A 17,614-nucleotide genomic window follows, 5' to 3' on the forward strand; every position below is an offset into this window, starting at 1 on the left:
TGAGAATAAAAGACAAATCTCTGTCATTAAAGATGATATATGGAAGATCAAAGTGCCACCTAATATACATGTTTTTCTCTGGTTAATATACTATAACAAGAGCCTAACTAGAGATAACTTGGCCAAACGCAGGCATGTAGATGACATGTCTTGTGTCTTCTGCAACGAACCTGAAACTATCCAGCATCTATTCTTTGATTGCATTGTTGCTAAAAATGTCTGGAATCTAGTTGCTGATATTTTTAAGGTTGATGTTCCTAATTCATTTGCTCTGCTGACTTCCTTCTGGAAGAGAAGAAAACACCTTGAAGCTTTAAGCATCGTTACTGCTGCTACCTTGTGGAGCTTATGGCGTTTTCGAAATGACTTTGTTTTCCAGGGGCGAAGATGGCAAAGTATACGATGTGTTTTGAACCTGTTGGGGGCAACGATCAAGCAATGGAAAATACTATGCTCAGAAGCTCAGGGTGCGCTACTTCTCCGATGTTTAAGCCTACTGGACCACCGAAGAGGGGAATTGCTTAGAATTGCTTGGAGATAAAATGCTATTTTCGAGGACATCACTGGACTGTGTTATGCTAGTTTACAATTCTTAGCTTTGATCTTAAGTAAGCTGGCATGTTGCTCCCTGGCTATGTCTCTTGGCTTGAACTACCTAAAAACTTGTAATAGGGCAGTCTAAAACCCTGTTTCCTATCTGTGGCAACTACTCTCCGGTTGCCGCCGAGCGCTGTTAACAGTCTATGTTTGGTTGATGTTTGCCTTGGCTTTCTATAAAGTTGGGGTGGGAGGAAACCCCTTTTGTTTCAAAAAAATAAAAATAAAAGACAAATCCATATGTGAATAGTGTCTCCTTGTGCATTTCCTCAAAATAAACATTGAGAAACAAAAATGTCAAATCCATATGTGAATGGTGTCTTCATGTGCATTTCGATTTTGACTTGAATTTTTTAGGGGTTATAGACACATGTCTTGTACACCCTCTGTTTTTAAATGTAAGATGTTTTGACGTAGTAACATTTAGTTTTGAAACTATGGCGTGCTCTATGTTTCTAGGAAAATCATAATGTGCCAACCTACATAAAAAACAAAATTGCATTTTGTTTGGAAACGACAAAAACCTTGAAGCGACGCACGGCAAGGCCAGTCGCTTCGATCTGGTCGCTCCATCTTGAATCCAACGGTACATAGTGAGTGAGTTGGCATCATGTTCATAGTCAACCCGTATACCTCAAGTGCGCGGAAGCCATTGCCGCCTGCCCTCAGTTTTCCCTCTCCCACTCTCCTCCGCCGCCGGCGCCCGATGCGCCACCTCGTCGCGGCGGCGAAACCATCCCGGCGGCGGCATTTCTTCTTCTCCTTATCCCCCTACCACCAACTCTCCACCACGACCACCAGCGGCACCAATTCCTCCCATCTCTGCTCCTTCTACGACCCCGCGGCGCAGTTTCTCCCCTCCGGCTCTCCCCGGCACCTCTCCCTCCCCACCTCCCTCCGCCGCGACTCTCTCCTCGACCTCGCGCGCTTCCTCAAGTCCTCCCTGCAATGCCACCTAGCTCTCCGCACCCTCACCTCCCAGACCCCCCCGCTCCATGCCCGCTTCGCCGCCGCCTCCCGCCTCGCCATCTTGTCCCCGGCGCTGCGCCCCTTCGCATCCCTCCTCCTCGCCGCCCTCCTACCGGCCGCCTCCCCGCATCTCCTCGCCTGGTGCGCCTCCCCCCGCGGCGCCCCGTACGCGGCCCTCCGCCTCGCGCTCCACGCCTTTCTCGCCGCCGGCATGCCGGCTGAGGCGCTCGTCGTGCTCTCACGCATCCGCAGCGTTGGGAAAACGCCCAGCCTCTCCGCGCTCGCGACGCTGCTGCGCCTGCTGTTCCGCGAGGGCAACGTCCAGGCCGCGTGGAAGGTGTTCGTGGAAATGACAGCGATGGGGCCACGGCCGAGCCTCCCCATCTTCAACGCCATGATCCTAGGGTTATGCCACATGGGGCTCATCCCTGTAGCTGCGGGATTGCTTGGTGTCATGTGGAAGTTCCATGTTACCCCTGATGCGTGCAGCTATAACATCCTGATCAAGGGACATTGTGTGTTTGGGCAGGCAGGGGATGCTTTTGAGCTGCTTGAAAAAATGCACAAGTCAGGGTGCGAGCCGACTGTTGTGACGTATAACATTTTGGTGAATGTACGGTGCCGTGATGGGAATATGGTGGAGGCAAGGAGGCTGTTCGATGAGATGGTGGCGGTGGGGGTCGAAGCAAATACAATCACCTTCAATGTTTTAATCGATGGGTATGCAAAGACTGGGCAGATGGATGAGGCTGATGCCGCCTACAGAGAGATGAAGGAGAGGGGATTGCTGCCAGATTGCTGCACCTTCAACATTCTTTCTGCTGGAGCATACAAGTTTGGAAAGACCGCGCACTTAGCACATGAGCAGCAGGAGCTGTATGAAATGTTTGGTTCACAGATATCAGCAGACAATGTAGATATGACGATCTGTAGGCTTTGTTGGGATGGACGATTGGATGATGCCCGGCAGCTTGTGTGTTGTGCAATCGAGCAGGGTGCTCCAGTGAGTGTTGCAGGTTTTAATGCTTTGATTGCTGCATATAGCAAGGAGGGATTTGAAGAAGCAGCTCTTGAGTTATATAAGCTTATGAAAGAGATAGGCCTTGCACCCTTATCCTCCACTTTCAATTACTTGATACTGGGTCTATGCAATCAAGGAAGACTAGATGATGCACAGCTTTTGCTAGAACATATGATTAGTAAGGGATATTCTGTTGGTACCTCATTTACCGTTTACATGGATTCATGCTTCAGGTCTGGTAATGTAGAAGGTGCCTTGAAATGCTGGGATGATATGCTGAAAGTTGGTGGGCAGCCTGATTTTATCGCTTTCTCTGCATATATCAGTGGCCTTTGCAGATTAGATCATGTAAATGAGGCTTATCGGGCATTTGTGGAGATGACAAGAAGAGGTCTTGTTCCGAACAATATTACTTACAACTCTCTGATATCTGCGTTTGTTAGGGTTGGCCATGTGGCCGAAGCACTGCAACTAGAGCAGAAGATGAGGCAGAGTGGTCTTGTTCCTGATGTTTTCACAAGCAACATTCTGATTGATGGTTTTTGCAGACAAGGAAGGCTGGATATGGTGAATAACCGTTTCTTGGACATGCGCAGTAGTGGCTTAACTCCTGATGTAGTGACATACAATACAATTATTAATGCATATTGCCGGGCCCAGGATATGAACGGTGCCATGATTTTCATGAACAAGATGCTTGCAGATGGCTGTGATCCAGATATTTTCACATATAATATTTGGATTCATAGCCTCTGCAACAACCATTCGATGAATCGAGCAGCGAGAGTGCTGGATGAACTTGTTGCTGTTGGTTTCACACCTAATTCAGTTACATACAACACACTGATGGATGGCATTTGCAATGATGTCCTTGATCGAGCTATGATTCTCACTGGTAAACTGATTAAGATGGCTTTTCAACCCAACACCATCACAGTTAATGTTTTCTTTTCTCATTTCTGTAAGCAAGGTCTTGGAAGGCGAGCCCTTTTGTGGGCTGAGAAGCTCAGAGAAGATTCTGTTGCTTTTGATGAAGCTACAATGAATATACTTGACTGGGCTTCCAAGGAGATGGAGGATGACCTCCAGGGTAGAGTTGCTGATATTGACAAATGTATGTTTCTCGAGTTCTTAATGCTCATAACGTACAACACTATGAGCAATAATAGATCCCCAAAGTTTAGACATGTGCCTGTTGAGACAGTTATTGATCCTGCCAACAGCAATACAATCAAAGTTTTAGATACTGGGTAATAGCCAAATTTCATAATCACATGACTACTTGAAAACATTAGCCACACGATCAAAGTTTTTGGTGTCGATGAGGGACATTGGCATGAAGATGACACAATGGTCGCTAGCCTGGAGGAGGCAAGCAAGCAGATATCAATTAGCCGGCCAGAGAAAAGAGAGTAGGAGGAGGAAGAAGAAGACGAGACTAATCGGTCAGGGCGTGTGAGCGACGGGGTCCTGCGCCAACGGGCACCATCTACTGCTGCAAGCACTGCGACTCCAACCTTGCCTATGCCCAGCGCATTGTCTCCAAGGTCTCGGTCTCCTCCTATGTCTCTCATCTCCATTTACATCCCTTCTCCATTTTTATTCATCTTGTTTCCTCGCCAGATGTTCCACTGCAAGCATGGCAAGGCCTACCTCTTCAACAAGGTGTAAGTAATTAGATGACAGTGCCCTGCCTCAATCTTCATGTTGTTATGTGTCTCCATGTTGCCATCATAGTTTTACTGTGTGCCTGTTCTCTGTGACACAGATGCTACTGCATTATTATTTAGAATAGCTGTGCTCTGTTCTCTCATGCTCTATGTGCCCATGGTCATCAAGCAATTGCAATTTCTAGTGTTTTGGGCTGTTGTGATGGTCTGTGATCCAAATATACAATGCTAGATATGAAAATATATGATATGGTCATAGCTGAATGCTCAGTTTAGTATTGTACACTGTCAGAAATATTCTTGGTAAAATCAGTTTTGCAGCACTTCACTGAGAGATAGATTGTGTTCCTTAGTCCATGTTTGCTCTGCAATCTTTGATCTAAGATTCTGATTCAGAATGATTGTATCTTCATTTTTGTCTGACAAGTTTGCCTTCTCATCGCTGGATCAAGGTCATTTCAGGTTCATCAGGCTGCCCATGTCCATCTACCACCCAAGCCATGTCGCAGAGCAGCGGAGATACTCCACATGATCTGCTTCAGCTGCCTCCAGTTCAAGAATAACCTGGATTTTCTCAGAAAGATGTATTATGAGCTGAAATTTGAAAGTGACACTAGCTGACTAGCATAACTTGGATTTTCCCAGAAAGACGCATGATTCATTTTGAAAATAACAGGTGTAACTACAGTAGCAATCATCTAAACAAAAAGCATATGCCATGCTTTGTGTAACACATAGTTCAGTAGCCTAGACATTTGTGATGCAAAAATACCACCACATTACCCAAACCCTCAAACAGTATAAACCTCCACTCAAAGTCCAAGGTTAATTTAAGACTGTTAATTAAGCTATCGATGGCTGGTGTTTATTTTAGTTGTAGGTTTCTGAGGAGGATGGCATGTGTACAGTATAAGCACTAATTAATTATATTTTGCCGTATGTGATGGTCCAGCCATCAGGCCGTGGCCGAGTGTAGAGCAGGTCACCCAGCCAATGATTCGGTGTTTGGATCTGTGGTGGTGGTCTTCCGGCCACCACAATCTTGTTATTGTGATAATCTTTTTTGCTGATGAAATATGTCACAATATTTGTGCTTTGCAAGATTCTGTGGCTACTATGTTGTGCTGCCTATATGCATGATCATGTAGGATTCTGTTCTGCCTTTCACGACATATATCATTCTTTTGGCATTATGCTACCCATAGTTAGTTAAGAGAGCTACAAATTATCTTTTCCTTAGGTTGGATAATTTTGATTGATTAGTGTGTGCTTGAGCACGTACAGCTGAGAGCACCTCATGTATTTTATATAGATGTTCATTAAAGCTATTATCCGCGTCTTCTGATTATTCACTGTAATTGACATCTCCACTGTATTTGTGAATATATGAATCTAGGTTGTAAGAGTAATCTTAACGAGTTTTTGTTTTGCTGCTGTTTAGAAGCCTGTTTGTTTTATTCATGTACGTACTTTGGATCCACGTATCTCATGTATTAGCAATTTAGAAGTTGTGGATATTTTGGCCCATGAACAGTGGACATCTTGGCTTGTGAACAACACTAGGCAAACAACATGCGGTTTTTGTAAGAGCACACTATGTTAATTATAGCCTGCTGCACAGAATGGCAAAAACAACTGTATTTTATATTTCTTTGTTATAGGCATGTAAACCCAACCTTATCCCACAATGGCATTCTTTGAGATTTTTGATTTGATTAGCTCCTCCTCTTGATTGTAGGCCAATGCCTAGGCTCTGCTGCTGCCTATAGGAATTTGGGCCGCTTTCGTCTTTCTTGGTGAGTTCAACAACAATGAGTTTCGGTGGACTACCTCCTCAGCTACTTCAGCTTCTGCACTGCAGGGTGATGACAGCCTCATGACAGCGGTGGTCGCCTCTTCCTTGGTTCTGGTGAGTTCCTGGTCTCCTCCCTCTCTCCCTTATGCCTTGAGATTATCCAGCCATTGAGTCATGGCTGATTATCGAGCCAATCATAGGGTTTGGTTATGTGGTCATGTTGTCTGTGGTGGTGGTCTTCTGCCCACCAGTCTTGTGATTGTGATGATCTTGTTGATGAATTGCCCCATGTGGTGATTAGGCCCTTGTGCTATTTTACGCTATTTGTGATGGTTTGATATTTATTTAGGATCTTGGTGTGCTACTGCCTAGGGTGTAGAACTTGATATGGAAGGAACAAATCTTTTACTGCACTTGCTGCACCTTGAAAACTTAAGTTTCAAATTGGAGATTCAATTCAGGTTGACATGTGTCTCCTGTAATATACAAGGAAACATCTATTTCACCTCCAGTTGCCGCGCTTGCAAGATTGTATGTTAACTGTTAAACTATCTTTATGTCTGAAAGGGAATGAGCTTCCTAACTATGCATAGTCATGTAATTTCAAGTAGTTATGACGCAGTCTTCAATCTCTCTCTGGCACTCTGCATGCTATGACAGTCACCCTGTATAGACGCCATTTGAAGGATTTTATGCTTACCTTGGTCTGCATGTATGAAGTGCGATTTATCTATGAGCAACTTGCTATTGGTTTTAGCAAAGATGTACTTCCTCCGTTCCTAAATATAAGTCTTTTAGAGATTCTAATGCGGACACATACATAACAAAATGAGTGAATCTACACTCTACAGTATGTCTATATACATCCTTATGCAGTCCTTATTGCAGTTCATAGATTCATATAATACTAGATAGTAGCTTATCTTCTCTTGGTATTTACATATATATTTGATGCTCTTAGATGGACACTCAAACTCCTGCTTTTAGATATGGTAATGGCTCACTAAGGGCATTTCCAACGCGGATCACCAGAACAGCCCTCACCAAATGTCTATGGACAGGGATAGGGGTGGAGACATCCAACCACAATCACCAAATGTCCGCCCCTGGTCCAGCCTCCTCCATTTGACATGCATATCTAGATCAATACCAATTTAAGCATACGTTTAATAGTTGCAAACATATGCACCGGATCTTCAATATGTTTTTACAGATTCCAAAAGTTGCTAGTCCGGCTGTCCATGTCAAAGACCTTCATCGGCTCCCATTCCGGCTGTCTGTGGCAAAGACCTCACTCTTTGGCTTCTCCGGCCTCCTCCCTTTGCGCGAAGCGCTTCAATATGCTCACACGCTAGGCTTGGACAATCTTCGCCGCATCGGAATCCAAGTCCGACGTTTTCACGAACAACATTTTGGAGTCCTCCGAAGCGGCCTTGATCTCAAGCTTCTTCTCTTGGAGCTTGAGCTTCTTGTCTTGCATCTCCATGAAGATGCCAAATCTCTCCCCCTTATTTCCCTCTTTCACCTCATTGCGTGCGACACTTGCCTCCTCCTTCGTCATGATGTCCTTGAACTTCTTCGTCATCTTGGCCGCCGCCCCTTCTCCCTTCTTTTTCCCCTCCTCCCACTTCCTTCCCTGGTTCCTAATCACCTTCTTGGCCAAAGCAAGTCCATCTTGTCTTGGAACGGTTGGATCACCACCTTCGTCTTCATTGAGCATGACGTTGACGGAATTGGCAATCAAGGCGGTCCACTTGCTTTGCCCATTCAACTTCAACTAACAATGCATATAGATGAAGTGCTTCTTCTCCATCTTGTGATATAATGTGCATGCACGTACGACCTAGCAAAGGAAGACAATGGATGGTCAACAAGTTGCAACATTGAGCAAATCAATGAAATGACCAACACATAGAGCAACAAGGCACACAACTTATGAGATCTTGGATTGCCGCGCTACTTGGCCATCAGGTTTTCACTTAATTGTAAAAGCTGCAGAACTTGTTGATGCCCTCTTTGAATGTTGTACATTTGATGGTTGAGCGACTTTGAATTGCGCTGATGGATCACTTCCTTGTGGTAGGGATTGTAGTGCTTTTGCTCGTGAAACCAAATATGCATGCTTTGCTAAAATGCCACGCTCTGTTACTAGTGGCCAACCAATGCCTCACAACAATTCATCCTCCTTTGGGGAGAAATTTAGTCCCTCTGCTTCTTCTTTGGGTCGACGCCCGGCGCCCACTGCTCATCCGGATCCATGTGCGGCTGCTGGGTGTCCAACTGCTGGGTGCATGTTTGTTGGGTGTCCTACTGTGGTTGTTTCTACGGCTAGGAGTCATCCACTTATTCGTCTTCGTAGCTGCTTTCGTCGTGGATAATGTTCATCATCGCCTCGTCGGCTACCGCTGTCTCGCTTGGATGGGGCATTCCGGCAAACATTGATTGGGCATCGACGGACGAGCAGTCCACAGCCGCCATCCGTGATCGGACAAGCTCCCGTGACTGCGACTCCGTGAAGGCATAGTCGGTGTTGAGGTCGACGGTGAGACTTGATGGCTGGAGGTGGAGGAGGACGTGGACTGTTGCGGCGATTGCTGTGGAATGAGGTTCTGGGAGGCGTAGTAGTAGAGTGGCTTCAGCTGGGATGGCCACAACGTCGATTGCCTGGGCGACACCAGGGTGGCGGCGCACTTTGACCGGCCGCCGATGAACCCCCCGCCTTCTTATTCGCCCTGTGATGGCGGGTGCTGCGCTCCGCAGACGCGGCCTTGCGGGCGGCCACCACGGTCGGGGTCCTCTGGCTCCATCACGGTGGCGCCTGAACGGTGTTGGTGGTGGTGGTGTGCGTGCGTGCGTGTGTGTGTGTGTGTGGGGGGGGGGGGGGGGGGGGGGGGGGGGGGGGGGGGGGGGGGGGGGGGGGGGGGGGGGGGGGGGGGGGTTGGAGGCAGTGGGAAAGGGTGGGCTTTCCCGCGGAAACAGTGGTGGGAATGTCCAAATGTGCGTGCTTTGGATGGGGTTCTTGGGTCGGTCGGGCGTGTCTGAGTCTGACGCGGCGAACGTCCGGACGCCTGTAAACCTCCCCAACGTTTGGTTCCAGTTTGTGGGATTTCGGACATCCGGACCGGTCTGGACAAATTTGGTGACCTTTGTTGGATGGCAAAAAAAATGTCCTAACAGTCCAGTCCGGACATTTAGTGGCGATTTGTTGATCCGCGTTGGAGTTGCCCTAACCCGGCATGGTTTAGGTTCAGGTTCTAACCATCAAGAACATGTTCCTTATTTATCTCTCCCGTTGTCCGGGATGTTTGGTAGCAACTAATCTTGACGTGTGAACAGGTTGGTCATGGCGTCACGTGCACACAGACCTGCAGCTCTCGTTTCCATGACCTGGTGGTCGTTGTCACGGTCTCGGATGACGGTGGTTCACCACCTTGCTTCCAGTGCCGATGAGACAATGGGGTTGTCACCCCGTAATCTCGTAATCTCAGCGTCGGCTCCCACGACTGCCTCCTCGGCTACCACTACTTAGGTGAGTCCTTGGTCTCTCCTTTCTCCTCTGTCTGTTCTGGGATCTAGCCTTCGTGCTATGGCCATACTGTGCAGTCATCTCATTGCATATCTGGTAGTTTCAAACATCGTGCAGTATGTGCCAATTTCTTCCGCCTCAAATTTTTTTGGCATGAAAGAATAATTTGATAGCTTTGATTCATTTTATCAATTAGACCTCTGTTGTCAAATAGAACAATGTGCACTTAGTTAAATTTCTAATATTGCTGCTTCCCTTTTGATTTAGGATATTTTTGGGACCATTGAGTTTATATGATCTTTTGACTGTCTGGCGCAGTGGGGAGGATCTGCCCACTTGTGCCAAGAGGTCATGGGTTCGACACAGTCCCTCTGCATTGCACTGTGCAGGGGTAAGGCTTGCTTCGTATGACTCCATTGGCGTAGGGCGGCCGGAATTGGGCGCGACGGCAGCTGTGGGGTGAAGTTTCACTTTGGGTGTTGGGGTTCCCGCCGCAGCCCTTTTGGTTTTCGGGCAGCTGTTAGTGGTGATGTGTAATTTGCATCACCTGTAGCAATTTTTTGGGCACGGCCTAAATTTTTTTGGGCACCATATATACCTGTAGCGCTGCTGTTGGAGGCGTTTTATTTGACCCCCACCCCAAGTGACCTAAAAAGCATTTTTTTGGGCACAGCTGCATTTTTAGGGCTGCTGTTGGGGATGCTCATGTAGTTATCACGCAGTGTTCAGACTCTGCATTCTATGACGGTCACCCTGTATTGACACCATTTGATTAATCTTATGTTACCTTGGTCTGCTTGTATGAAGTGTCATTTATTTATCTTTGAGCAATCTGCTATTGGTGTTAGCAAAGCCGTATTTGTTTGTAATCTGGCAATGGTTTATAGGTCTCGTTTACTTGATAGCAAATTCACAATGGTTCAACTGAATCTTGATTTATCTACATTTTTTTTAAATTTTTGGTTAGCTGCAACTCACGGGTCCTTGTCAGTCTGTTACATAATCTAAAGACTAAAGAGCCATGGACTTTTTCCACTTATTTAGTCAGCACCTTTGTTCTGCATTTTGTTCACTAGAGAGATCTGATTCGGCTGTTTGAATATTACAGGAGAGCATAACAACAACAACAACAAAGCCTTTAGTCCCAAACAAGTTGGGGTAGGCTAGAGGTGAAACCCATAAGATCTCGCAACCAACTCATGGCTCTGGCACATGGATAGCAAGCTTCCACGCACCCCTGTCCATAGCTAGCTCTTTGGTGATACTCCAATCCTTCAGGTCTCTCTTAACGGACTCCTCCCATGTCAAATTCGGTCTACCCCGCCCTCTCTTGACATTCTCCGCACGCTTTAGCCGTCCGCTATGCACTGGAGCTTCTGGAGGCCTGCGCTGAATATGCCCAAACCATCTCAGACGATGTTGGACAAGCTTCTCCTCAATTGGTGCTACCCCAACTCTATCTCGTATATCATCATTCCGGACTCGATTCTTCCTCGTGTGGCCACACATCCATCTCAACATACGCATCTCCGCCACACCTAACTGTTGAACATGTCGCCTTTTAGTCGGCCAACACTCCGCGCCATACAACATTGCGGGTCGAACCGCCGTCCTGTAGAACTTGCCTTTTAGCTTTTGTGGCACTCTCTTGTCACAGAGAATGCCAGAAGCTTGGCGCCACTTCATCCATCCGGCTTTGATTTGATGGTTCACATCTTCATCAATACCCCCATCCTCCTGCAACATTGACCCCAAATACCGAAAGGTGTCCTTCCGAGGTACCACCTGGCCATCAAGGCTAACCTCCTCCTCCTCACACCTAGTAGTACTGAAACCGCACATCATGTACTCGGTTTTAGTTCTACTAAGCCTAAACCCTTTCGATTCCAAGGTTTGTCTCCATAACTCTAACTTCCTATTTACCCCCGTCCGACTATCGTCAACTAGCACCACATCATCCGCAAAGAGCATACACCATGGGATATCTCCTTGTATATCCCTTGTGACCTCATCCATTCACCAATGCAAAAAGATAAGGGCTCAAAGCTGACCCCTGATGCAGTCCTATCTTAATCGGGAAGTCATCGGTGTCGACATCACTTGTTCGAACACTTGTCACAACATTATCGTACATGTCCTTGATGAGGGTAATGTACTTTGCTGGGACTTTGTGTTTCTCCAAGGCCCACCACATGACATTCCGCGGTATCTTATCATAGGCCTTCTCCAAGTCAATGAACACCATATGCAAGTCCTTCTTTTGCTCCCTATATCTCTCCATAAGTTGTCGTACCAAGAAAATGGCTTCCATGGTCGACCTCCCAGGCATGAAACCAAACTGATTTTTGGTCACGCTTGTCATTCTTCTTAAGCGGTGCTCAATGACTCTCTCCCATAGCTTCATTGTATGGCTCATCAGCTTAATTCCACGGTAATTAGTACAACTCTGAACATCCCCCTTGTTCTTGAAGATTGGTACTAATATACTCCGTCTCCATTCTTCTGGCATCTTGTTTGCCCGAAAAATGAGGTTGAAAAGCTTGGTTAGCCATACTATTGCTATGTCCCCGAGACCTTTCCACACCTCAATGGGGATACAATCAGGGCCCATCGCCTTGCCTCCTTTCATCCTTTTTAAAGCCTCCTTCACCTCAGACTCCTGGATTCGCCGCACAAAACGCATGCTGGTCTCATCAAAGGAGTCGTCTAGTTCAATGGTAGAACTCTCATTCTCCCCATTGAACAGCTTGTCGAAGTACTCCCGCCATCTATGCTTAATCTCCTCGTCCTTCACCAAGAGTTGGCCTGCTCCGTCCTTGATGCATTTGACTTGGCCAATGTCCCTCGTCTTCCTCTCTCGGATCTTGGCCATCTTAGAGATGTCCCTTTCACCTTCCTTCGTGCCTAACCGTTGGTAGAGGTCCTCATATGGCCGACCCCTTGCTTCACCAACAGCTCGCTTTGCGGCCTTCTTCGCCATCTTGTACTTCTCTATGTTGTCTGCACTCCTATCCAGGTATAGGCGTCTGAAGCAATCTTTCTTCTCTTTAATCGCCTTCTGGACGTCATCATTCCACCACCAGGTATCCTTATCTTCGCTTCTCCTTCCCCTGGACACTCCAAACTCCTCCGAGGCCACCTTACGAATGCAAGTCGCCATCTTCATCCACACATTGTCCGCATCCACTCCTTCCTCCCAAGGGCCCTCCTTAATGACCCTCTCCTTGAACACCTGAGCTACCTCCCCCTTGAGCTTCCACCACTTCGTTCTAGCGACTTTGGCACGCTTATCCCGCTGGACACGAATCCGAAAGCGGAAGTCAGCAACCACCAGCTTATGCTGGGGTACAACACTCTCTCCAGGTATCACCTTACAGTCTAGGCACGCACGCCTATCTTCTCTTCTCGAGAGGATGAAATCAATCTGGCTAGAGTGTTGGCCACTACTAAAAGTCACCAGATGTGATTCTCTCTTTCTAAAGAGGGTGTTAGCTACAATCATGTTGTAGGCTAGAGCAAAGCTTAAGACATCTTCTCCTTCTTGATTCCTGATGCCATGGCCAAAGCCCCCATGCGCCCCTTCAAAACCTGTGTTAGATGTACCCACGTGGCCATTGAGGTCTCCTCCTATGAAGAGCTTCTCACCAATCGGTACACTCCTAACCATGTCTTCCAGGCCTTCCCAGAACTCCCTCTTGGTGTTCTCATTGTGGCCTACTTGCGGGGCATACGCGCTGATAACATTGAGAACCAAGTCCTCAACTACCAGCTTGACCAAGATAATCCGGTCCCCACGTCTCTTGACGTCTACCACTCCATACTTGAGGCTCTTGTTGATCAAGATGCCTACGCCATTTCTGTTTGCAGCCGTCCCCGTGTACCACAACTTGAAGCCGGTATCCTCCACCTCCTTCGCCTTCTGTCCTCTCCATTTGGTTTCTTGGACGCAAAGGATATCAACACCTCTCCTCACCGCTGCATCAACTAGCTCCTGAAGCTTCCCTGTCAGAGACCCTACATTCCAGCTACCTAAGCGAATCCTCCTAGGCTCGGCTAGCTTCCTTACCCTTCGCATCCGTCGAGTCAAATGCGAAGACCCTTGCTCATTTTCCACTACACCCGGGCGCCGATGTAGCGCGCCACTAAGGATGCGATGACCCGATCCTCGCTCACTTGCCACCGTATCCGGATCAAGATACGGCGCGCCACTTGGGGGGTGACGGCCCGGCCCTTGCCCACTTTCCACCACACCCGGGTTCCGATGTGGCGCGTCGCTGAGAGGGTTACGCCCCAACGAAAATCTTTTGGGTTTCATCTCCATAAGAGTGGCTGAGTTTTTACGTTGGCTCGCCAAGCCTATCACAACCCTCCTCCTTTACCCGGGCTTGGGACCGGCTATGTTGAGACAACAACTACAGGAGAGCATAGGTAAAGAAAATAAAATACTCTGGAACACAATGACTTTCATATTGCATTTTTGTCCGTATGACCTGACTGGCTTTCTTTTTTCCTCCACACCCTTATGTTGCTTTGTGTGCCCATGGCCATCACGCCGATGCAATTTCTAGGATTTGGTTTGTGGTTGGTCATCTGATCATGGCTTCCTCTACTACGTAGGGATATGATGCCTGTGCTCAGTTTGTGTAGAGACTGAGTGCGTGTCTGTTTTGATCTTCCGATGGTTGCTATGCTTGTCCCGGTTAATATGAGTTGCTGATATAAAATGCTCAGTGGTGAAAGTAACTGTTAATCTTTTGCTGGCTGCCATTTTGAAATAAAATGCAGTGCAGGTACTTTCATGGTGTTAACTTTTAGAGAGAGAAGACATGGTCGAATGCAGTGCAAAATTAATGTTGCTTTGGCACGATTGTCCTTTACGTGTTGCTTCCTCTGTTCTTTGTGATACCTTTTTTTATACTAACCTTGTGATGCTTTCTAGTAACCTTATTTCTTGGCCATTAATCAATATTGTTTGGCCTGACTTGATGTTGATGGTGAAGAAATCTGTGCTGGAGGGGATGGTGGATCCGCAACCACCGAGGAAGGTCGTTTAACTGCAGAAGTTCGATCTTCCAGAGGCCAGGGCGATCCCGGGCGGCATGCACCATCCGGTGGTGCCCCGGCAGATGATTGACCTATGGAGCTTATAGTGCCGTTTGGTCTATTGGAAGTCCGGTGGTACTGGTTTCCTTTATATTTCCCACTTCTGTATTTCTGAGCTTGCCATTGTGTGTTTCTGCTGAATGTGAGTGGTGTTGTTCCGGTTGTGTGGATCAGCTCCGGCGAGAACCTGATGGGTTCTTTTGCTGGGTTTGTAAAAGTGCTTGTCTATTTGAAACGCATGCTACCAAGCCCAAGTTGAAACGAAACCGATGTAGGTTTCTGCTGGTCTCATGCTTGAGTTCCATAAAAGCCTCTCCTGGCCGCCGCGGCCAAGGCTGCTCCGGTGGCTGCAAGGATTAATGACTCAGGGCTGTTCCATAGCTGGAATTCCTTCTCCTGTCGTTGCGACATTGCATAGCTGCAAAAGCAACTCTCCTAATAATTCAGAACGTGATATTGGTAGAGTCTCAACAATACTCTATTGTGATGAATTGGGATCATCAGCTGGAGTTACCTTATTTGTTCCCTTCGACTTCGGCTAATCCCTTAGTTGCAAGAGAACGTGCTACGTAACCCATGACCATGAGGACGAGACATCTCACCGGACATGCAAATTAACGGACCTACATTAGGTGCTAACAATACATTATCTCTGCATCATTACTCTCCCTCCGCACATACATGCATACTGCATTGCCATATATACCAGCAAAGTGGCACCTGCTCGACCACTCTAGATAGCTGCGTGCCCCATCCGCCATCCGCCATGGCCGAGATCAACAATGACGCCGCAGAGGAAGGAGACGGGCAGCTCCTGTCCACGCTCCCGAAGAAGGAAGGGATGTGGAAGCCATTCTTCCTCTACCGAGGCTGCTGGCTCACACCCCGGACCGTGACGAGCATCACGCTCCTGCAGTCCCAGTTCGCCCCGCGCCCCGACGACGTCGTCCTCGCCACCTTCCCCAAGTGCGGCACCACCTGGCTCAAGGCGCTCGCCTTCGCCGTCGCCAACCGCTCCCGACACCCCGCCGGCTCCGGCGCCCACCCGCAGGACCTCGTGCCGTCCCTCGAGGTGCCCCACCGCGACGTCCACCCGGTCGCCGGCCTCGACAAGCTCCCCTCCCCGAGGCTCCTCTCCACCCACATGCCGCCGTCGCTGCTGCCCCCGGGCATCTCGGCCCTCGGCTGCCGCGTCGTGTACCTGTGCCGGGAGCCCAAGGACGTGTTCGTCTCCAGCTGGCACTACATGAACAGGGTGAGCGCCGACTTCTCCCCCGACATGGACGCCACCTTCGAGCTCTTCTGCGAGGGGTTCTCCCTGTACGGCCCTCTCTGGGATCACGTCCGCGGGTACTGGGAGCAGAGCGTGGCGGAGCCCGACAGGGTTCTCTTCCTCAAGTACGACGACATGATGGCCGACGCAGGTAAGCACCTCAAGATGCTCGCCGAGTTCCTCCGCGCCCCGTTCACTGACGAGGAGGTCAGCGGCGGGGCCGTGGAGGACGTCGTGGCCCTGTGTAGCTTCGAGAATCTGAAGAGCCTGCCGGTCAACTCCTCAGGAGTGTCCGATCGGATCGGTGGCTTGCCCATGGAGAATTCGTCCTACTTCCGGGCTGGGAAGGTGGGAGACTGGAAGACACACTTGACTGAGGAGATGGCAAAGAAGCTGGACTGCATCGTTGAAGAGAAGCTGAGAGGTTCTGGTCTCACCTTCTGACGTGTGATTGCGTCTCTTTAATTTGATGGCCACAGAGGTCTTCTACTGCAGAGCTGAATTACATACTCGCATGAACATGTATCCGTGTTCAAATTCGACGATGCGATGCATAAATAAGTTGTTAATGAATGATACGCACACTTACGTGTATTTGAGAAATTTTTTTGCATAAATCAGTTGTTGCCGTGTGTTTGTTTATGCTACTTGAGAAGAGTTCATGGAAGTGAAAAATGTCATGTGTCTTCCTTATGAAATGGACGCTATTACTGTGTGAAGATAATGCAAGTCTCCACCACAATTACCACGTCAAGAGCACATAAGGCCTTCTTTGGTTCATAAGATAGGAAAATTATAGGAATAGAAAAGGGGAACGTTCCGGCGCGGTGCCGAACGATTCGGCCGGTACGCTCGCGAGCCACGCGATCAGCCCCCTATCGTACACCTCCCGCATCGCCCTGGCCCACCTTATCTTCTCCCACTTTCTTCTTCCTCCCAATCCCCTCCTTCCCTCTCAGCCTAGCGCGCTGCTGGCCCTCGTCTTCATCCTTCGGATCTCGCCGCCGGCCAGCCCCAATCCCGTGCAGGTCCCTACCACCAACCTCAGTGCCCTTGCCCACTTCTCCGCTGCCGCCCACCCTCCCTCGATCGCGGCAACAACAGCTACCCTTCTCCCTTCTCCCTCTGTTCCCTTTCCTCCTCCTCTCTTCCCTTTTTGCTGCAACCGGCGACAGGCCAAACGCGGGGAGGACCAAGGCGCCCGTGCTACAACCATAGCCACAGGGAGGAGCTGCAACAACGGTACTTGGAGAGTTGCAAACGGCATTTTCCTGTGCTACAACCATGGACACAAAAAGCTACATCCAGTAGATAAAAAAGCTTCAACCAGACAACGAAATACAGGAAAAGTTACAACCGTTTGACAAAAAGCTTCAACCCGCAGATGAAAAAGCTTCAAACAGAGATTGAGAAATCCTCCTCGACGACGACCATGGCGTCTCTTTGTGTTTTTGTTGCAACCGCAGAGTAAAAAGCTGCAACCTTTTGTGAAAAAAGCTTCAAGCTTACGTGAAAAAAGCTTCATTTGGCACGGTCGAAAGCTTCGATTGTAGTTTGCAAAAGTTTCAACAGACCACCCATACAAACTGAAAAAGCTACAATCGTTCATGTGAAAGCTTCAAATTGTATTTGAAAAAGCTTCAACCGACCAAATAGATAA

General features: G+C 48.3%; 2 protein-coding genes across 4 annotated transcripts; both read left to right on the forward strand.

The window, feature by feature from the left end:
- Nucleotides 1-1,236: 1,236 nt before the first annotated feature.
- LOC125520303 (pentatricopeptide repeat-containing protein At3g22470, mitochondrial-like) lies at nucleotides 1,237-14,990 on the forward strand. 3 transcript variants are annotated; one of them, XM_048685196.1, is made up of 6 exons: nucleotides 1,237-4,134; nucleotides 4,211-4,254; nucleotides 4,710-4,933; nucleotides 5,996-6,166; nucleotides 9,389-9,581; nucleotides 14,579-14,990. In XM_048685196.1, the coding sequence occupies exon 1, from the start codon at nucleotides 1,304-1,306 to the stop codon at nucleotides 3,839-3,841; it is 2,538 nt and encodes an 845-aa protein (XP_048541153.1). In that variant the 5' UTR covers nucleotides 1,237-1,303; the 3' UTR covers nucleotides 3,842-4,134; nucleotides 4,211-4,254; nucleotides 4,710-4,933; nucleotides 5,996-6,166; nucleotides 9,389-9,581; nucleotides 14,579-14,990. The 3 variants fall into 3 exon arrangements, with proteins under 3 accessions (XP_048541153.1, XP_048541152.1, XP_048541154.1); XM_048685195.1 differs by having other exon boundaries at nucleotides 4,710-6,166; XM_048685197.1 differs by having other exon boundaries at nucleotides 4,720-6,166.
- A 422-nt stretch (nucleotides 14,991-15,412) lies between these two features.
- On the forward strand, nucleotides 15,413-16,628 carry LOC125524285 (cytosolic sulfotransferase 6-like). Its single transcript, XM_048689366.1, has one exon. It carries the CDS (start codon nucleotides 15,448-15,450, stop codon nucleotides 16,396-16,398), a length of 951 nt encoding a protein of 316 aa, XP_048545323.1. The 5' UTR covers nucleotides 15,413-15,447; the 3' UTR covers nucleotides 16,399-16,628.
- Nucleotides 16,629-17,614: the final 986 nt, after the last annotated feature.

Source organism: Triticum urartu, chromosome 7 (genome assembly GCF_003073215.2).
Source record: "Triticum urartu cultivar G1812 chromosome 7, Tu2.1, whole genome shotgun sequence".
Classification (NCBI taxonomy): domain Eukaryota; kingdom Viridiplantae; phylum Streptophyta; class Magnoliopsida; order Poales; family Poaceae; genus Triticum; species Triticum urartu.